We start from the raw sequence: 21,699 nt of genomic DNA, 5'->3' as shown, positions 1-21,699 counted from the left end.
CGCCTCCCGCCCTCCGCGCCCACCCACCCCCCCTCCCCGCTGCCTGGGACCGACCGCGGGGGGGCGCTGCGGCCCGCTGGACCCGGCGGCGCTCGGGCGTCCGGGGACCGGCGGGCAGGGGCGCGGTGCCCGGCCTCCGCGCCCGGTGGGCAGCGATTTGCTGCGTATAAAGACTAACAACTGTGCTTTGTGGGGTTTGTTTTGTTACAGCAAAAACAGTCCACGCTCTTTGAGGACACTGAAAAATACAGGAAACTAAAAATCACCTTTCACCCCAGCACCTGGAGAGATGCGCAGGTAACATTTTGATCCGTTTCCTTCCAGTCTTTTCTCTAGGCTCAAGCAGTTTTCTGTGTAAAAATTTATTGCATAAAACTGGCATCAGATGTATAGACTGTGTATCTGGCATCTCCTGCTGTTTTACCTGGCATCGAGCGATGAGAATTTTGCCACATCGGTAAAATATTGCCAACATGCTTTTTAATGGTTGTATATTGTTCCAAGTATGGATGAACACTAATCTGTGTCGCCTATTGTTACACACTTAGATTATTTTTATAAGCAACATTACACTTTTACATCTATTTGATAGTAATCCCACAATCCATAGATAAACACTGATATCTCCGTGTGCCACTTTCTGGGCTTTTCCATGCATACGGGCATCAATGTTTGTGTTTTCATCTACAGAAATAATGTCATGTATATAAATATATTAGTATACATACACACGAATCCCTGAAACCTCCTCCTCCACCATACACATAACAATGACATATTCCTAACACAATAAATGCATTGTGGTGTTTTAAAAAAATCCCTCGAGTGAGGCCTAGTCAAAGAGGAAGGCTGTGACCCAGAGGGATGGGCTGAGGACCTGGGGCTGGATAAGGCTTCAAGTGAGTGGGTGTGTACAAAGAAGAAAAGAGGACCAAGGACAGTGGTCCTGGACTCTCCAAAGTTAAGGGTTCCAGAAAGGACTAACAAGAAATTCATGAAAAACAGCTGAATGGTGTTTCTGGAGGCCAAGGGAAGAAAGTGTAACTCGCTGCTGTGTTAGTGTGTATTTTTCTTTTCATATGTGTATTGGCCATTTGAATCCTGTGATTTTTCTAGTCATACTCTTTGCCCATTTTTCGCTTGTATTTGTCTTTCTGTGGACTTATAGGAGCTCTTCATAGGCTCTGAACACAAAATCTTTGTTAAGTATATTGCAAATATGCTTTTCCAGTCTGCCAGTTGTCCTTTAATTTAGCCTAGGGAATCTTAGATATGAGAAGTTTGTAACCTTTATTTTTTTTTAAGATTTTATTTATTTATTTGAGAGAGAGAGAGAGAGCATGAGCGCAGGGAGGGGCTGAGGGAGAGGGAGAAACAGACTCCCTGCTGAGCAGGAAAACCGACACACGGGGACCGACACACTGTGCTTGATCCCAGGACCCCAGGATCATGATCTGAGCCAAAGGCAGACGCTGAGCCACCCAGGTGCCCCAGTTTGTAACCTTTAAGTAGGCAGGTCTGTCAGTTTTTTTCCTTTAGTGCTTCTGGGTTTTGTGTCTTACTTTCCCACTCCTGAGACATAAAAAAATATTCTTCTAGTCACAAGGTCTAGGAGAAAATGTGGGAGACTTTTCCCTCAGGAGCCAGATCAGTTCTTGGTCCATAATGGGTATATGGTCCCTATGCAAAGGCGAGTATAGGGCTACCTGTCTGAGACTCCCTACTACACATTTTCAGGAAACCATGTCGACATTTTGGTGATTTCATCCATGTGCATATATGTCCCACCTGCCTCTTCACCCATCCTGGCTTATAATCAATGTGTGTTTGGGTGATTGTAATGTGGGTGGGTTTATTTTTTCTACTTCACTGAATTTTCCAAGTTTTTTTCAATAAGCAAGTACAACAGCCCCTTTAAAATGAAAAAGAGAATGGAAAACTTACTGAAGGACACAAAAAATAATGATTAGGTAAGTGAAATGGATATTAGGCCTAATGGTCAACTTTGGACAGCCTGGGCCAAGAGAAGAGAAGGTGGACTTTGGACTTGCCTAAGGTGGGGAATTGGAAGGATAGGGCTTATAGAGGGAAGTTGGGGGTCCCAGGGTTCCAGATGGATTGGCAAGGGAATTGCTCAGTTTAGAGGGAGTGGAATGGGCCCTATGCCCTGCTACAGGTAGCAGGTAGACCAGATGTCTAGAAATGGCTGCGTAATCAGCACGTGTATGGCTTCTTTTTTGTCCTGGAAATGGCCATACCAGTATCCTTTGTGTGGCACCAAGGATGGGCCTGGAAGTTGAAGACAATGTGGGCCTATTGATGGAGGTGGATACAGTTAGCAGGAAAGAGGTTGTCCAGCCACTTGAGGACATCTCCAGAGTTCTTAGAGCCAAGAGTCCCAAGAGAAATACCTCATCTCTCCCCCAGTCCTCCATAATTCTATTCATGCTTTCATTTTTAACAGCTTTATTGAGACATATTTCACATATCATACAACTTACCCATTTAGCATATATTTCATAGACACATGCAGCTATCACCACAGTCAATTTTAGAACATTTTTATCACCTTAGAAAAAATCCCATACCCTTTAGCTGCTATGTCCCTATTCACTCCCTGCCCCTTCCTCAGCCCTAAGCAACCACTGATCTACTTTCTGGCTATAGATTTCCCTGTTCTGAATACTTCATATGAATGAAATCATATAATTTGTGTCTTTTATGACTGGCTTCTTTCACTTAGCATCATGTTTTCTACATTCATGCATGATGAAGCCTCTATGCTTTATTCTTTTCTTACAGCTGAATAATATTCTATTGTATAGATATATGACATTTTTATCCATTTGTCATTTGATGGACATTTGGATTTTTTCTGTGTTTTGGCAATTAGGAATGATGCTGCTATAAACACTTGTTTGCAAGTTTTTGTGTGGACATCCGTTTTCATTTTACTTGGTTATATACCTAGGAGTGGAATTGCTGGGTCATATGGTAACTCTTTGTTTAATTGTTTGAGGATAGGGCGCCTGGGTGGCTCAGATGGTTAAGCATCTGCCTTCGGCTCGGGTCATGATCCCAGGGTCCCGGGATCGAGTCCTGCATCGGGCTCCCTGCTCTGCGGGGAGCCTGCTTCTCTCTCTGCCTCTCTCTCTCTCTCTCTCTGTCTGTCTGTCATGAATAAATAAATAAAATTTTTTAAAAAGTTAATTGTTTGAGGAACTGCCACATTGAGGTCATGGTCTTTTTTTTTTTTTTTTTTAAGATTTTATTCATTTATTCATGAGAGAGAGAGAGAGAGGCAGAGGGAGAAGCAGTCTCCCAAGGAGCAGGGAGCCCGATGCGGGACTCGATCCCAGGACCCTGAGATCATGACCTGAGCCGAAGGCAGACGCTTAACCATCTGAGCCACCCAGGCGCCCCGAGGTCATGGTCTTTTAATTAACTTAAAAATTATACCTGTTCTTTGGAAAATATTTTAAAATACCGACAATTTTTAAAAATATTTTATTCTTTTTTAAAAATTTTATTTATTTCTTTGATATAGAGAGACACAGCGAGAGAGGGAACACAAGCAGGGGGAGTGGGAGAGGGAAAACAGGCCTCCCGCGGAGGAGGGAGCCCGATGCGGGGCTCAATCCCAGGACCCTGGGATCATGACCTGAGCCGAAGGCAGACACCCAACGACTGAGCCACCCAGGCACCCCTTATTTATTCATTTGAGAGAGAGAGCACACAAGCAGGAGGAGAGGCAGAGGGAAAGGGAAAGCAGACTCCCCCCTGAGCCAGGAGCTTGATGTGGGGCTTGATCCCAGGACCTGGAGATCATGACCTGAGTTGAAGGCAGACTCCCAACCATCTGAGCCACCCCAGTGCCCCCAAAATACCCCAAATTTTGGGGCGCCTGGGTGGCTCAGTTGGTTAAGTGACTGCCTTCGGCTCAGGTCATGATCCTGGAGTCCCTGGATCGAGTCCCACATCGGGCTCCCTGCTCAGCGAGGAGCCTGCTTCTCCCTCTAACCCTCCCCCCTCTCATGTACTCTCTCTCTCTCATTCTTGCTCTCTCAAATAAATAAATAAATCTTTAAAAAAAAATACCCCAAATTTTGAGGATAGAAACATTTGATCCCACTACTCAGAGAATATCCTTGTGGGATATTTTTCTGTTCATATTGTTTTTAATGGGACCACACTTGGCATGATACTTTGTAGCGCATAATGTGAACATCTTTTCATGTCAATAATTATTTCCATCAGTGAATTTCAAACTTCTTTTACTCTAGGAACCCTTTCTTCAAAAGACCGTTTTCTGAAAGCCCAATATGTAATCTTTCAGATACCAACAATTACTGATTAGGCTCCTGCTGGGTACCAAGCATCCCTACCTGCCCCCATGCCTGTTCTCTTTAAAAGTTGCAGGTATTACAAACTATAGAGGAGTCACCTCATTAGCTGCTCGCCTATAAGAACACCCAGCTTGCTTTCTGTGTTTCGTTGCTATTAACAGTGACTCAGTGAACATATATCTGTGTGTACTTTCATCATCTTTTTTTTTATTTTAATTTTTTAATTTTATTATTATTTTTTTTTATTTATTCATGAGAGTCAGAGAGAGAGATAGAGAGAGGCAGCGGCAGAGGGAGAAGCCGGCTCCCCGCCTAGCAGGGAGCCCGATGCAGGACTCTATCCCAGGACCCTGGGATCATGACCTGAGCCGAAGGCAGATGCTTAACCATCTGAGCCACCCAGGCGTCCCTTTCATCATCTTTTTAAGAGAAATCCCTAGGGGCACCTGGGTTGCTCAGTCAGTTACATATCTGCTTTTGGCTCAGGTCATGATCCCAGGGTCCTGGCTCAGCGGGGAGTCTGCTTCTCCCTCCCCCCTTCCTCCCACTTGTGTTCTCTCTCTCACTCTCTCTCTATCAAATAAATAAAATGTTAAAAAAGAAAAAGAGAGAGAGAGAGAAATCCCTAGAAGTGGGATATTGGGTCAGGGGCCAACCTTGGACTTGGGCCTATATGAGGTGCTGGGAGATGGGAGGAGAGGCAAATGACTTGGTCCCTGTACTTCAACAGCTAATCAGCTTGAGGAGATGAAATTCAGGAAGGGGAAAAAAAAGATTTCAATAAATAGAGCCATACCTTCCAATAGTTCCCTTTTATTTTATTATTTTTTTTCTTTTTAAGTAGGCTCCATCCTGGGCCTCATAATCCTGAGATCAAGACCTGAGCTGAGATCAAGAGTCAGTGTTTAACCGACTGAGCCACCCAGGCATCTGCTAATAGTTCCCTTTTCGGAATTAATACTGTGTATACTTGCTGCATCAGTGTGCAAGCTAATAACCTAAATGTTCAGCATTAGGGAAATGAATAAATATATGACATTATGGTACTACTATGGATCCATCTTCAAGTAAAATGAAGAAAGCAAGGGGTAAAACAATGTTTCACACAGTTTGTTATATTTGTAAAAATATGGACATACATATGCTTGTACATATATAGACCTGCATTGTGTACTGTGGTAGCCCAGTTAATCCCATGTGGCTACTGAGCACTTGAAATGTGTCACATCCAAGCTGAGATGTGCTGTGAGTGTCAAGTGCACAAATGGTACCAAAAAGTATCTAAAATATCTAATAATTCTTATATTGAGAATATGTTGAAATGATAATATTTTGAATATATGAGGTTAAATAAAATATTAAAATTTCAGCTGTTTCTTTTCATATTTTTAATGTGGCTACTAGGAAGTTTTAAATTATGTATGTGGCTCCGGGACGCCTGGGTGGCTCAGTCGTTAAGCGTCTGCCTTCGGCTCAGGTCATGATCCTGGGGTCCTGGGATCAAGCCCCGCATCGGGCTCCCTGCTTGGCGGGGAGCCTGCTTCTCCCTCTCCCACTCTCCTTACTTGTGTTCCTGCTCTTGCTATCTCTCTCTCTGTCAAATAAATAAAATCTTTAAAAAAAATAAATTATGTATATGGCTCATATCTGTGCCTCCCCATTATGTTTCGATTGCCTAGGACTGTCACAGACTGTCTCCAGAATATGCAACAAACTCATATTGGTGGCTGTCTCTAGGCAGGGGTCCTGAAGGTGTGTGTAGGGTGGGAGACTGACTTTCTCACTGCTGTTTTGCACCATTTGAATTTTCTCCTTTGTTTGAATTTTTGGTACCATGTCCCAATTTTTTTTTTAATTTTTTAAGATTTTTTATTTATTTATTTGACAGAGAGATAGAGAGCACAAGTAGACAGAGAGGCAGGCAGAGGGAGAGGGAGAAGCAGGCTCCCCGTGGAGCAGGGAGCCCGATGCGGGACTCGATCCCAGGACCCCGGCCATGTCCCAATTTTTAAAAACCATTTAACATGTCTCAAGCCATGACAGAAAAGGCACTGGAAAAGTGAGTCCCACACAGAAGATGCTGTGTGGGAACAGGCTTGGAGAAGGATTTTGGAAACGTGTGATAATTTTCCCTTCTTTTCTGCCAAGGCACTGGGGTCACACTGGACCCCCTCAAGCAAGCCCAGAGGGATAGTCCAGAGCCAGGGTATTCCTTTCATGGGGAGTGGAGCTTTCTGCAGCTCTGAATTGTCATTGTAACCAGGACCTGGCTGGATGGGAGGAGTCATTCCTCTTAACGATATTATTGCAAATATTTATTTTAGCTTCTTCTTTTTTTTTTTAATCTTTTTTTTAAAGATTTTATTTATTTATTTGAGCCAGAGAGAATGAGAGAGAGGGAGAGAGCACATGAGAGGGGGTAGGGTCAGAGGGAGAAGCAGGCTCCCTGCCGAGCAGGGAGCCCGATGCGGGACTCGATCCAGGGACTCCAGGATCATGACCTGAGCCGAAGGCAGTCGCTTAACCAACTGAGCCACCCAGGCGCCCTTAGCTTCTTTTTGTTGAATACCTTTTTTTTTTAATTGAGCACATAATGTGGATCTAATTGGCAAAGGAGATCCAGGAAGATACACAGAGCTAATGTGTGGGATGCTCTGGAATGACACCTGGCCTCTCATCACTTGCCCAGAGGTGACCTCTGAGTGTGGAATTTGAAAGGATTCAAGAGTATAATACTCCCCCACCTTTTTTTGGCCACACACATACACACACACCCTCCGTACACCCTGTAGAAATGTGTGTGTGTGTGTGTGTGTGTTGGATGGTGGTAATCCTTGCTGGGTTGATTTTGAAAATGCAACCCCTCAGTTTTATTTCTGGTCTTTCAGGCGGGACTGTCTCCTCCCTCACCCACACCCTTACCCACCCTCCTCCCCAGGACAGTCACATCCTGGGCTGTGAGTAGTGGCTGGATGTTGGGAGCTGGATTCTTGATCCAGGGTGGATGAACCTGAAATCTGAGCCCTCTCCAGCACGAAGCATAGCACCTGACAGAAGCTGAACAAAACGTTGGGAGAAGGAAAAGTCATGATCTGCACCTCCCTACCCCTCTCAGATAGAACTGGGGTCTTTGGGGGTGCCTGGGTGGCTCAGTCGTTGAGCATCTGCCTTCGGCTCAGGTCGTGATCCTGGGGTCTTGGGCTTGAGCCCCACATAGGGCTCCCTGCTCCGCGGGAGGCCTGCTTTCCCTCTCCCACTCCCCCTGCTTGTGTTCCCTCTCTCGCTGTGTCTTTCTCTGTCAAATGAATAAAAATCTTTAAAAAAAAAAAAAAAGAAAAAAGAAGAAGAACTGGGGTCTTTGCATCCCGTTCTTCCGCAAGTCCCCTAGCCCACCCAACCACCTACTGCCAGGCCCTCCCTTCTGCCACTCCCACCCACTGCACCTTGGCTGGAGGGATGTGACCGCAGGGAAGTGAAGAAGAGCCTGAGCTCTTGCTTGCCTGAGCTGTGCACCACCCAGCCAGAGGCCCCCCTCTTCAGTGGGGAGACAGGATGCAAAAGCACTTACTGCCCATTCACTTTTGGGTGCAGGCTTCCAGGGCTCATTCCAGGAAAACAAGATTGCTGGAAAGTGATCAGTTAGAAGATGCTCAGTTTAAACTAGTGACAGATTCAGTTTCCTTGGTCATCAAAGAAACACCAATTAAACAATGTAATGCCATTAACATCACTTTAGCCAAACCGTCAGTGGGCATGAGGTATTTCCATAACTTGGTTCTGAGGTCGAAGATACCTTCTTCGGCCGCAATCGCCAAAACCTATGGTTAGGTCAACCATTAGAGCCTCCTCTGAGGCTGCTGGAGAAAATTGGACCTCTTGGGGTCACAGGTAACCTGGGGCCCCATGAGTTACACGGAGGCCCGCACCTCCGGTCTACCTCCTGTGCGGGGTGAGGGGGTAGGCTCCGCTTGGCAATTAGGCTTTACCGACGCTCCGCGCTGCCAGTCAAGAGGACAGAGAGGCTGCAGGAGCGCCTGGGGTGAATTTCTGCTCTACCACTTGCCCCGTGTGACCTTGAACGAGTTAATGAAGTTTTCCACGACTCAACGTCCGGGTCGATAGAGTGACGAACACGGACCGCACCGTGTAGCCGTGTTTGGCAAACTCCCGGAGTGGAGCCTCTCCCGGTGCCTACTGGTGAGTGTAGGTGATGTTAAATCTCGGGGGGTTCCCTCGGAGGCCACCCTAGCGGGTGTGGCTTCCTCAGGAACCCTCTCCGCCGGGGGTACCTCCAAACCACATCCCGAGAAGCAGAATTTGGGCAGCCAAGATCCTCGAGTCCTGGCTGGGGTGGCGGGGGGCGGTGCGTGGAGGCTTAGGAGAAACCCCAATTCCTGAGCCCCGACCAGAGCCTGGAACTGGGCTGGGCCGGGCTGGTCAGCATCCGCGCCTTTCACCCCGCGGGCCCCGCCCTCGGTCCCGCCCTCCTCCAACCCGCGCCCCCATTGGTGGCGTCCGGCGGCGCGGCCGCTGTTATTTTTCGAATATATAAGGAGGTGGAGGTGGCAGCTGCGGCTTAGAGGCTTCCCGGACTGGTGGCTGGTCCCTGCGTCCCTCCACCCCGCCCCACCCTCCCCGCTTCCCTCTCCTCCCTCGTTCCGACCCCGTGGCTCTTCCTCCCTCCCCCCCCCCCGCCCCGGGCCCGCTCCCCACCTCGTCCCGGCCAGCTGTGCCCGGCGTCGCCCTGCGCCCGGCCCTCCCGCCAGCCTTCGGCGGGCCCCGCCGCGATGGAGCTGCCCCAGTCGGAGCCCGCGCCGGGCCCGGCTCTCAGTCCCGCCGGCGTGCGCGGTGGCGCCCCGCGTCCCAGCCACCTCCTGGGCCTCCAGCTGGGAGCTCACGGCCTCGTGGGGTCCCCGGAGCGCGCGGCCGCTTCCTCGCCGGTCACCACCCTGACCCAGACCATGCACGACCTCGCCGGGCTCGGCAGGTAGGGCGCCCCGCCGACGCTGGGTGTGGGGTGAGAGGCTCGTACTAGGGTGTTGGTCCCGGGCCTCCCGTGGAACCCGGCGTGGGAGCCGAATCTGAGAAGCGGAGTGGGGAGGTGTCCTGGGTAGTGCCTGCTTCAGGGACCCGGGACTAGGGCGGTGAGACCGGGTCTGTGCAGCGCACACCCTCCAGGTGACTTGCTCTTGGCAGCACAAACCTCTGGAGACACCGGTCCTACCCGCCGCCCCCCCCCCCCCCCCCGTGTGCCTCCACCATGCTGTCTCCCTAATCCCTGCCCTAATCACCACTATTTTGCCCCAGGCAAGGGATTCTGAGCCTGGAGTGGGAACTTGAGGGTGGCCGAGAAGCCTGGTTCTCTTCTGTCCGGGCCCCTGCTCCCTCCACCCCCAGTTCTTTCCTGAGGTTAAGGGGTTAAACCCTGGTCCTGCTTCCTGAGCAACCTGCAGTGTCCAGGCTGGGTCGCCCTCAGCAGCAATGGAGACCTAAGTCTTGCCCTTGCTCCAGAAAGGCTTGTGGATGGGTAGGGGTCTGAAGAGTTCCGGGGAAGGCCCTCCAGGGCTACTCTGCTGCCCTGCCATCCCCCAGAATGGCCCTCAACCCACCTCCTTGCTCTTGCCCTGGGCTCACCTCCCCCTGAACCCAGGAGGACCTTTCTTAATCAACAAAGAAAAGCTACTTAGAATCCCTGCAGAAGACCCATGAAGAGGGCAGGCTCTCAGGGCCATCACCTCCCTGGGACAGGGATGGGCACTTCAGAGGTGGGTGGCTGGTGGGAACATGGGCCAGCTAGCCCTTGAGCCCCACATTTACCTTTCTCCTTCCCTGCGTCCCTGTTGCCTTTCCAGTGAGACTCCAAAGCGTCAGGTAGGCAGCCCGCTCACATGCCTATCCCTGTCCCGGCGGCGGGCATCTGAATCCTCCCTGTCGTCTGAATCCTCTGATGCAGGTGAGGCTCAGGGGTACCAGGGGACTTGGGGTGGGGGGCGCTGCCTGAGTCTCTCCACTTCCCTGCTGATCAGACTAACATTTTTCCCACAACCTGGTGGGCCCAGGACCCTCCACCTGCCCACCTCTGGTGGGGCTCCCCACACCCAGCCCAGACTGGCTGAGCGGGGCGATAGGGCGGGGCCCTCATGGGGAGATGAGATCTTACCTATTTAAAACCAGGCACCAAAGTCCCTGAACCACAGCCCCAGCTGGGAGGCATTAGGGCTGAAAGTTGGTCATTTTATAACATTCACTTGCCTTCAGCTGTAACCTTTTCCTTTAAAAAGCTGTTATCTCTTCTAGAACAAATTACTTAAACCAGCTTAAGAAAAATGCTTAGCAAAGTTTTGGTTTAAAACCTATACAGGGCGCCTGCGTGGCTCAGTTGGTTAAGCGACTGCCTTCAGCTCAGGTCATGATTCTGGAGTCCCAGGATCGAGTCCCGCATCAGGCTCCCTGCTCGGCAGAGAGTCTGCTTCTCCCTCTGACCCTCCTCCCTCTCATGCTCTCTGTCTCTCATTCTCTCTCTCTCAAATAAATAAATAAAATCTTAAAAAAAATAAATAAAAATAATAAATAAAACCTATACAGAGGGGGGCGCCTGGGTGGCTCAGTCGTTAAGCGTTTGCCTTCAGCTCAGGTCATGATCCCAGGGTCCCGCTCTGCGGGAAGCCTGCCTCTCCCTCTCCCACTCCGCCTGCTTGTGTTCCCTCTCTCGCTGTGTCTCTCTCTGTCAAATAAATAAAATCTTAAAAAAAAACCTATACAGAGGAGGGGCACCTGGGTGGCTCAATGGGTTAAGCGTCTGCCTTTGGCTCAGGTCATGATCCCGGGGTCCTGGGATTGAGCCCCACGTCGGGCTCTCTGCTCAGCAGAGAGTCTGCTTCTCCTTCACCCTCTCCCTCTGTGCTCTTTCTCTCCCTCTCAAATAAATAAAATATTTAAAAAAATAAAACCTATACAGAGGAGTTTCCATAGTAAACAGGGAGTGGGGCCCTGCCCAATTTCTGGGCCAGTGTGTTAGCCCTTGGGGTTCAGGGGCAGGTTTTTGTTTCATTTTTTTAATGTATCAAGATCTAAAGTAGAAACAGGTTTTTCCTTTCTCTGAATAGAGTTGCGACATGGTGGGGGAATGTGTACAGAAGATGCCACTACTTTCAAACCAAGGTGCTCTGTCCCCCCAGGTCTGTGTATGGATTCTCCCAGCCCCATGGACCCCCAAATGGCAGAGCGGACGTGAGTAGAGAAAAGGGATCCCCACTACCAAGGAGTTGGTGCCTGCCTTTGGGAATCCTAGTTCCAGCATAAACCCACTGGGTCTGGGAGAGTGGACAGACCCCTCCAATCCACATGTGGGGGGGACCCACTGACCTCCCTGGTCCTGAGATTCTGCTTCCTGTCTCAGAGAAGGGTCTGCTCCTACAGGAGCAGCTGAGTGTGGGCTCAGGGCCAGGTGGTGGGGATAGTGGGTACTTCAGCCAGCCCTTGGCCTGTGGGAATACAGGTCTGGTGTGTGTCCCTTTTTACTTTTGCCTATACACTTTTTTTTTTCCCTATGAGACCTTACAATTTTAAAATATGGTCCAACTAATTCAAAACATTTAATTCATTTAATTTAACCTGCCACAACTGTTTTGTTTAGGCCAAACAAAACAGTTGTGGCAGGTTGGTTCAGCCCTTGACCATCCTATCAGCAACCTCTGGCTTCAGTGACGCTTTCTGGCCAACCCCTAGACCAGGCCCTTTCTGAGAGAGAGTGGAGAGGGCATTGTGCTCAGGACAGATCCTTCTCCCTTGGTGGTGGGGCATGAGTAGTATCTTCTAGAGCACAGCGGTCCCTATCCAGCGGTTAGAGCCCCATCAGGGAGAGCAGCTGCTAGGCATTAGTGGGGACAGCTGGGCATCCCCAAACTGGGCTGAGGGACTATGGCTTTGGGGTTAGGGCAGTGGCTGTCTTTCTTCCCACTGCCTTTGATCAGACTGGGCTGGGCTTCAGGGTTTGTTCACAAACAGGAAACAGGGAGAGAACTGGGTGGGGGTGGGGGAATTGCAGGTTGGTTTTTGGTGACAACCCAGAACTGTCCCTGCTTTACTCCTGAGGCGCAGGTGCAGATGGGAAACCAGGCCAATAAAAGTCATCATTCCCGATGCCAGGTTGTCTGGGCACAGCCCCTCCCCACCGTTGGGAGTCGTCCCCCTGACACTAGCCCTCAGTGCCCACCCCCCACCTCTGCACCTGCTTTGACGGTTACAGTTTCTCAGAAGTGTGTGTGTGTGTGTGTGTATGCGTGTGCACGCTCGCGCCTGGGCTCACATAGACACACAAAAGCCCTGCGTGGCAGGTGGTCTCTGGTAACATAGCTAGGGGGTGGGGCCTATCTACAGAAGCTTGTGCCCTGGCCTCAAAAGGAACATCTGTTGGAATTCTTTGCCTGCTGGCCTCTTCTAAGGCAGGAGAAGGGGGTGGGACAGAGGCTGGGTCCTAGAAAATTCCATAGGAGGGAGGAGAGGATGTGACCCTGAACATTTGTCACTAGGGGGTCTGGCATGGCACACTGTGGCTGATCTGGGGCACTCTAAACCAGGCCCCTGTCCTGGGGGGAGCCAGGACAGCCCCACACAAGGGGAGGGAAGCCCAGTCTTGCTGGCATCCAGGCCCTGGAGATACCCACATTGTCGGCCACGGTCTGTCATCATGGGACGGATGGATGCCTTTCCTGGCGGCCATATGGCCCCGCTGAGGTGATTTGCATACAGGTGGAAGGCCTGTGGGTAAGCTGGCAAGACCGTTGCCTTGGTAGCGCCTTGGCCACCCTGTGACCTGCCCCAGCTGTCTCCGTTGCTCCATTCTCTGGGCCCTCTTCCATTCAGGGCAGCCTGCAAAATCCCAGGCTGCTGCTTCTCTCCCCCCTCCCCGATACCTGGGCCCCTGAGAGTCAGCATTCTTCCCTCCCCTTTCTGCTGGCCTGAGCCCTGGCCCCCAGGCCTTGTGGACTTGGGGCCTGATGCTGGGGGTGGGCACTGGGCTGTAGGGGGAGGTGGGCTGCATGGGACTTTTCTCTTTCCCAGGTTTGAGCAGACCATCCAAGCGGCCAGCCGGGTCATCCGAAAGTAAGTGCTCCAGCCTTCCTCCTGCGGGCTCCGGTGGTCCACCTATCCCAGGCTCTCCCCATGCCCCCGTTGGATGGAGGAGGCATGGGGAGGGTGCTCTCCCACTGCCTCCCGCAGGGATGCGCAGGGCTCTGTGTGAAGGGGCATCCTGCGTGCTGTCCTGCACAGCCCCCTACTCTCCAGCCCTGACCTCTCCCTGTTTTCTCCTGCAGCGAGCAGTTTACCATTCGACGTTTCCAGTCCTTGCCGGTGAGTGCCCTCTGAGGCCTGACACTGGAGGCTCAGGCCCTGGCCAGGCTTGAGGAGGGGCAGGAGGGATCCGGGGTCACCTCCCAGAGGGCAGACTTGAAACGGTCTGGTGTCCCTGGTCTGGCTGTGGGAGATGGGGTTTTGAAGGTGGATGGGCAAGCTGGGGGAGTCAGAGGAGGGACGGGAGAAGGTAGGGCCAGGGCTGGTGCCAGAGGAATGGAGCCTTCAGTTCCTGCTGCCCTGCCTGGCTCTCTAGGTGAGGCTTCTGGGCCACAGCCCTGTGCTACGGAACATCACCAACTCCCAAGCACCTGGCAGCTGGAGGAAGAGTGAGGCGTGTGGCCGAGCTGCCCACAGCTCTGGGGAGGACAAAGAGAATGTGCGCTTCCAGAAGGCTGGAGTGGGAGCACTTCAGGGAGAGAAGGAAGGGGGTGCGCTGGGATGGTTCTCTGGCATTTGATGACACCCACCCATGTTGCCCACAGGATGGATTTGTCTTCAAGATGCCATGGAAACCCCCGCATCCCAGCCATGCCCATGCTTTGGCAGAGTGGGCCAACCGCAGAGAAGCCTTTGCCCAGAGACCAAACTCAGCTCCCGACCTGATGGTACATTGGGAGAGTGGAACCCAATGTAGGGTGGGTGTAGGGTGGGTGCCCCTGAAGACAGCCCTGGGGGGGGAGGGGGAGGGGGATCCTGAACCCTGAGGCAGTAGGAACCTTTTCTCAGAAGGATGGGGGTGAGGGCTGCCTCGGGTCCCCACCCCTGAGTGGCCTGTGTCTGTCCCCTGCACAGTGTCTCACCCCTGAGCGCAAGATGGGAGTAGAGGAGCTGAGTCCCCCAGCCCGATGCCGCTTCTCTCTGACTGCCACCCAGGGGGCCTCTGAAGAAGATGATGGATTTGTGGACATCCTGGAGAGTGACTTAAAGGTAACCAGTCTTGCCCCACCAGGCCATCGACCTCACTTTCCCTGGGATCTCCCCCAAAGAGGAAAGCCCTGACCTCCCACCCCGAGACTGTGACTTCATTCCGATGTCAGAAGAGGAATCAGAGCTAATGGAGTCACGGCATGGCCTCTGGCCTACCAGAGACTAGCAGGGGGCTGGTGCTGCAGTGAGGGAGGGTGCTGCAGGGTAGAGGCGAGTCCAACCCTCCCGCGGGGCCACAGGTCTCAGCAAGTGGGGCCCTGCAGTTTCCTGGTTCTGGGGGACTGCCCTGTGTGGGTTTGCAGGCAGGGCCAAGGAGGGCCATGCTGGAGGACCTGGGGCCTGAGGGGCTGGACTTTGCCCGCGGGTGTGACCGTACCCTTGCTGATTTGGCTTCAGGACGACAACGCGGTACCCCCAGGCATGGAGAGCCTCATTAGCGCCCCACTGGTCAAGACCTCAGAAAAGGAGGAAGAGCAGGTGGGTCTCTGAGGGGGCCGCCCCAGAGCTTGGGGGGGCTGGTAGGGGGCAGGGGTGGGGTACTCTGACCCCCAACCTGCCACCCCTGCCAGGACCTCATCATGTACAGCAAGTGCCAGAGGCTCTTCCGCTCTCCGTCCATGCCCTGCAGCGTGATCCGACCCATCCTCAAGAGGCTGGAGCGGCCCCACGACAGGGACCTGCCCATACAGAACAAACGGAGGAGGAGTGTGACCCCTCCAGAGGAGCACCGGGAGGCCGAAGAACCTGTGGGTGCCCCCCTGGGGTGGGGCCGGTCAGCCACTGTCCAAGTCGACCCTGCCTGCCCTTGTTGGCCGGGTTTGTGGCAGAGGGCAAGGTGCAGGGAGAGGTGCCAGCCCCACGGGACACTGAGGGGCAGCCTGGCCCCTGATCCTGGCCACGATCTACCCTGCAGAAAGCCCGTGTCCTCCGCTCCAAGTCCTTGTGTCACGAGGAGATTGAGACTATCCTGGACAGTGACCACCGGGAACTGATTGGGGATTACTCCAAGGTACCAGCAGTGGACCCTTGGGAGGCTCGACCCTTTACTGTGTGGCCCCCTGAGCTCAGTAGCTGCCTTGGTACCTCCTCCCCCCTGCCCCGCCCCCGGCTTTGTCCTTCACAGCTTATTCTTTATTCTCACCTAGACTCCTCTCTCCAGCTCTCCTTGGTCTCCTGACTCTACCCCAGATCTGTCTGGGGCATCAGTTGTGTTTCAACCTTGGAAAACCTTTCCAAACTAACGTTGTAGCGTGGAGCCTCCTCGGGTCTCATCCGGGCGGCTTGGCAGAGTGTGGCGGCAGGTGAACTCTTCTGTTCCCTTCTTCCCATCCAGGGGTTGTTCCCTGGATGTCAGACCCAAGAGGCGCCTCTTGGTTGCTATGGGAACCAGAGCTGAATTTGAAGGTCAAAGCAGGTGTGGCATTCTGGGCTTGGGAAAGAAACTCCATCCTTCCCAGGCTCCGAGTCTTGCCAATTTCACCTTTTTTCTCCTTTCTCCCTCTTTCTCTCTCTCTCCCCTCTCCCTTTCTCAATCTCTCTCTCCCCCTTTCCCTTCAGGCCTTCCTTCTGCAGACTGTGGATGGGAAGCACCAAGATCTCAAGTACATCTCACCAGAAACGGTACTTGGGGATGAGCCATTCTCCAGGCACACTTGGGATGGCTGTTTGCCTGTTCACCTTCCTTGGGGATGGGCTGCAAGGCCAGACCGGTGGTAGAGTTGGGGTCAGCCCCCTCCTGCCAGCCTGACCTGCTGGGACCCACCTCTGTGGCCCACAGATGGCAGCCTTACTGGCAGGCAAGTTCAGCAACATCGTGGAGAGGTTTGTGATTGTGGACTGCAGGTACCCCTACGAGTATGAAGGCGGGCACATCAAGGTGAGGCGGGCTGATGGGGACAGGCCCTGAAGACCCACCAGTTCTGTCCTTCTGTGGTGGGGGGGCGGGGTGAATCCGTGGAGGGCGGCTGCACCCTCTATGGGGGAAGAATCCTGTCCAGTAAGAAGTGGAATCACACGTCTGAAAGGTGGGGATGGCATGGGGAGGGATAAGCCACCCAGCCCCAGGGCCGTGGCCTGACCTCCAGCTCCCCTGGCAGACTGCTGTGAACCTGCCCCTGGAACGGGATGCTGAGACCTTCCTGCTACACAGCCCCATCACACCCTGTAATCTGGACAAGAGAATCATCCTCATTTTCCACTGTGAATTCTCATCTGAGCGCGGTCCCCGCATGTGAGTCAGCTAGCTAATGTCTGCTCCTGACCTTCCTGCCCAGGCTTTGGGGTACTGGAATCATCTGATGCCCAAGAGGCTTGAGCCCAGCCCCAGTCCCCACTAGATCTGGGCCTCTAGTCTCCTGGCATCTGGAGCAGACCTCACCCTCCCTTCCTGTGCATGGCACCCTCTTCCCACGTCTTCCCCATCCTTCCCATCAGGCCTTATGTCCACCCTCCATCCATTGTCACCACCCCTTCCCCTCAAGATCTGGTTCCAGGTCTCCAGCAGTGTCCTTAATATCCAAGGGCCCTGTCCCAGGCCTCAGTGATGCTCAGCCTTCCAGGGTTTGACTGATCTTTCCGTTCCCCACCTCTCATGCTCACCAAGTCTTCTCCAGACCTCCTGAACAGATCTCTCAAATTTTGTCCACTTCTGTCCTTTATGCTTCCCCCTTTGCTGTCCAGGTCAGTTATCTCTAACAAAGATTGTGAACTGCCTTATAGAAACAACTGCCTTGATTTACCTCCTTCCTTCCATCTCTCCAACCTCCTCTGGATCCGGTAGCCAGATGATCTAAAAGCATTCTTATGGCTGACATTGCTGCATTCAAGCCTTCTGTAGCTCTCCAAGGCCCACAAAAGAGGGGGTGCAAAGAATAGGTCCCCTGAGGCATATCCTGCAACACCTCCCAGCTCTGACCCCCACACCCCTGCTGGTCCCAGGTGTCGTTTCATCAGGGAGCGTGACAGAGCCGCCAACGACTACCCCAGCCTCTACTATCCTGAGATGTATATCCTCAAGGGCGGCTACAAGGAGTTCTTCCCGCAGCACCCGGTACCATGGGTCGGGGTGGCTGAAGCCTTCGTGGGGGGGCTGGACTGCAGGGAAAGGGCTCGGCCAGTGGGTAGCCCAAGGAGAAGGGAGGTTTCCTCTAAAAGTTCCCATTCCTCCATACTGACTGACCCGCCCATCCTGCCCTAGACTTTCTGTGAGCCCCAGGACTACCGGCCCATGAACCATGAAGCCTTCAGGGACGAGCTGAAGACCTTCCGCCTCAAGACCCGCAGCTGGGCTGGGGAGCGGAGCCGGCGGGAGCTCTGTAGCCGCCTGCAGGACCAGTGAAGGGCCAGCACCGGTCCTGCCTACCTTCTTGGCCTCACTGCCTGGGTGCCAGCCACCCGGGTGCCTGCAGGGCTGAGGGTCTGCTGGAGGCCCCAGCTGCCATCCAGGGGAAGGACAGTGAGGGTGTCCTGTGCATCTGCCCCCAGCCCCGATCCCCATGTCTCACTGCGATCATACTCCATATTCTCGTGCCACCCCCAACCCCAGCCCAGCCCCTGGGAGAGCCCAGCCTGTTGACTTGGTGAAACTGGATTAAGTCCAGCTCAAAGGAAGTATTTTGTGTCCAGCAGGAACCTTTTTGCTTTTTTTCCTTCCTTTTTTTCCTAACCCTTTGTCTTATGTCCAGAAAAGCCCCCCCTCTTTCCTAGGCACTCTGTAAGCGGCTGGAGGAAAGTCCACAGCACCCCCCACACACCCCAGGATGGGCCAAAGCAGAACCTCTCCCTGCCCAGGGTGTTGGCACTCTTGGGTGTGTCTGCCATGTTCCCTTTCTCTTCCTCTCTTTCCTGTCCTTCCACGTGAACACCTCTAGCACAAACAGAAGCTCTTACTCTTTCCTGTTTCAGTGTTACCTACATGCTTGATTCATTCGTCTGATTTGTTGCCCATCTCAGGGTATGCACAGGCTGAGATTTAGGCTCCTCTCTCCACTTGGGGTTAGAGACTCCAAACATTAATTAGCCACTCAACCCTGGCTTCTGGTGCATCAGAAAGGGATGACCTCCTTGGGGGCCTGTTGGGCGAGGGCTAAGGTCTGCATCCTCAGCGCCTGGCAGCCCAGCCCCCACTGCTGTGAACTCCGGGGTCCGACTGGTCAGAACTTGCTGCTCTCTTGTTGTGGATGGACAGATGGACGGACGGATGGATGGTGGATGGATGGAGAGCCACGGATGCCCAATGTCCTGCACACACAAACTGCTGAGTGGAAGCATTTCAGTGAGCATGACCATCTGCAGCAAGGATATATGTGTGTCTGTGTCTGTGTGGACAAAATCTTTACACATTAAGGTTTGGAAATATTCAAGACGAAATGTCATGGAAGCAGTGAAGCCAAGGACAGAGCCACGTCTGGATTCTGAATCTCAGGACGTGTGGAGGGCTGTGCTTGAAGGCCCTGTTGACTCACCTGTTCAGGCCTTGGTTCAATAAAGCACTGAGCAAGCTGAGTAACCAGCATCGTGTCCTGTGGGCCTTTGACAAACCTTGGCCGACCCTGATGGTGGGATAGGGTGAGGACAGGTCAGCAGATGGGGGCCAGAAGACTCCTGTGGAGGTAGCCTCACATTTTCTTCCCCAAGGCAGCCTCACTTATCCTTCATGTAGCTACTCCAGCACCTCTGAACTCACCCTTCCTAAACTGCACCAGGAAAGCTAAAGTGACCCTGTCACTGCTCAAGAATTGTCAGTAGCTCCCCACTGCCCGCAGGGTAAACTAAGAAGACTCTTGGCATGGCCCTTTAGGACCTGGACCCTCCCCAGCCCCACTCCTCACCTCTTTTGACTCAAATCCCCATACCTTGTTCTTCACATTTCCTTCCTTTGCATCTGTTGCATTATCAGGAATGTTCTTGTCCATCTGTTATTCCTCCTTTGAGACTCAATTTCAAATGTCACCTCCTCCTAGAAGCCTGCCTTCCTGCCCCATCAGAGAAATGACTTTCCTCCATATCCCCAGCACCCAGCAGAGGTTCCACCACCTAGGAGATGCCAAGTTCAAGATGAAGAGAGTGGAAAAGGGCCAATCTGGGAGACCTGGTCCCAGGGCCAAACCTGGTATCTCAGGAAATTCCCTCAGAATACCACTGCAGGGGACCCCGGCCCCCGAATGCGAGTCTGTGATTGTAGGGCTTCCTTTGCCCATGTACAAATAGGTACTGTCTGATACAGAGTGCATACAATCTGTCAGTCATCATTACCACTTTCTGCCAAAGTTCATCTACCTTCTGAACTAGACAGTGCCAGTGATTATTCACTCCATTTTGCAGATGGGAAAATGGAAGCGATTTCCTACCAGAGCAACAAGGGACTCCAGATTCCTAGGCTGAGTCTAAATGATGCTTGCCCTGTCTCCAGCTTTTCCCCCAAGATTCTTATGCCCAAAGGCTGGGGCTTCCCCCCCCCCCCCCCGCAACACACACACCCCTCCCACAAGGGCACAATGGGTGGGGGGTGTTGGGGTATGGCTTTGATGGTCTGAAGGTGCTGGGCCTTTGCTCAGGGAGGGAGGGGCTCTGAAAGCTCCAGAAACCCTCTCCATTAAGCAGGCAGGTGATACCAAGGACATTTATTTGGGTAAGGGGACTTGCCCCAGAAAAGGAAAAATATCTGTGTGGACCCCCAAGGAACAGGGAGAAACGGGGAGGGAGAGAGCCCTGGGCACTCTCCAACTGAGATTTGCCAGCTCCACTCTGCTTACATGGTCTCCGGAAGCCCCCTCCCCCCCCTTCCTGATCATACAACAGAGGAGGAAGGCTGCGGGATGCTCAGAGATGGCATACTCTTGCCCCCAAGTCACACAGCAAATACAAGCCGAGCAAGCATTTCAGCTGCCTGGGATTCTCCCACTCCTCACCTCCTGCCTCTGTCCCAGCCAAGGGGGTGGGGTTAAGCTGCCTGGCTTCTGCTCTGGGTGTCCAATTTCCACTCCATGGGTCAGGATCAGGCCACATGGGGAGGAGGGAGCAATGGGTGCTGAGTGTCTAACAATGCCCAGGCTGTGTGCCCGGTGCTGACATCTAAGGCTACATCTGTCCCCATCATACCCCACCATCAGAATCATAGCTGTGGTCATGGGGCATTTAGACTGTTCCAGACACTTACTATACATATTGTCTCCTAAGCTTACCAGGTAGGTATATAGCTCATTTTGCAGGGGAAGATGAGGAGGGGGCAGGGAGAGGGTCTTGGTTAAGCCAAGAAACAAAACTTTCCCCAGAGAAGGTCCAAGGAAATGCCAGAAGTTTGCCCCTCCAACTCAGGTCAGGACCCCATCTACTCCTGGGAAGTTCAGGGGATGGGGCAGAGGTGTTCCAATTCCTCCTCGCCCCCAGCAAGAGAAGCTGTAACTTTCTTCCTGGATGCTCAAAAAGGGGAGCAGATCAGGCAAGCAAGCAGTTTAAAAACCTGGGCTGCTGGCCAGTTTTAAAGGTTGTTTTGCTTGGGCGAGGGCGGGGCAGGAATTCCAGCCTGGGAGCAGCCGGGTGCAGCTTGCTTACATGGTTAAAGAGCTTCGTGGGGCCAGGCGCAGGCGGGGAGCTGGCCAAGTCAGTGGGCACTGGTGGGGTCTGGACATCATCTGAATTGCTCACTGGATCACTTGTAATAAGTTTTTAAAAACAGATTATTTTTAAGATTTTATTTATTTGTCAGAAATAGAGCACAAGCGGGGGGCGGGTGGGCAGAGGCAGAGGGAGCTCCCCCCACCACCACCCTGAGCAAGGAGCCTGATGCGGGACTCGATTCCAGGACCCTGGGATCATGACCTGAGCCAAAGGCAGCCACTTAACTGACTGAGCCACCCAGGTGTCCCTAAAAAAATGTTTTAAAATTGAAGAATAATCAACATTTCATCAAGGGCACACATCTTAAGCATAGAGCACAGACCCAAGGAACCACCACATAGCTCAAGATACAGGACCTTTCTAGAATCCCAGGAGGGGCTGTCATGCTCCCTCCCCATTGCCTGCACTCCAAGGGTCCCCACTGTTCTGACCTCTATCACAGTGTCGTTTC

At 52.6% G+C, this 21,699-nt stretch overlaps 1 protein-coding gene across 4 annotated transcripts; it reads left to right on the top strand.

Moving 5' to 3' along the window:
• Positions 1 to 72: 72 nt before the first annotated feature.
• Positions 73 to 19,141, top strand: CDC25B (cell division cycle 25B). Of its 4 annotated transcripts, none has more exons than XM_045885456.3 (17): positions 74 to 297; positions 7,235 to 9,333; positions 10,199 to 10,299; positions 11,453 to 11,576; positions 13,410 to 13,451; positions 13,664 to 13,700; positions 13,957 to 14,079; positions 14,186 to 14,308; positions 14,496 to 14,630; positions 15,027 to 15,107; positions 15,200 to 15,376; positions 15,544 to 15,639; positions 16,188 to 16,250; positions 16,408 to 16,506; positions 16,727 to 16,860; positions 17,568 to 17,679; positions 17,827 to 19,141. In XM_045885456.3, the coding sequence occupies exons 2-17, from the start codon at positions 9,134 to 9,136 to the stop codon at positions 17,965 to 17,967; spliced, it is 1,788 nt and encodes a 595-aa protein (XP_045741412.2). In that variant the 5' UTR covers positions 74 to 297; positions 7,235 to 9,133; the 3' UTR covers positions 17,968 to 19,141. The 4 variants fall into 4 exon arrangements, with proteins under 4 accessions (XP_045741414.2, XP_045741412.2, XP_045741415.2 ...); XM_045885457.3 differs by having other exon boundaries at positions 76 to 297; positions 11,525 to 11,576; XM_045885458.3 differs by lacking the exon at positions 13,957 to 14,079 and having other exon boundaries at positions 73 to 297.
• The last annotated feature ends 2,558 nt before the right edge of the window (positions 19,142 to 21,699 follow it).

This window comes from Mirounga angustirostris, unplaced genomic scaffold (genome assembly GCF_029215605.1).
Source record: "Mirounga angustirostris isolate CCGP_5_RB_7025 unplaced genomic scaffold, mMirAng1.0.hap1 SCAF_10, whole genome shotgun sequence".
In the NCBI taxonomy this organism is placed as follows: domain Eukaryota; kingdom Metazoa; phylum Chordata; class Mammalia; order Carnivora; family Phocidae; genus Mirounga; species Mirounga angustirostris.
Note: the sequence above shows the minus strand (reverse complement) of the source record. Positions and strands in the feature narration are given on the sequence as shown.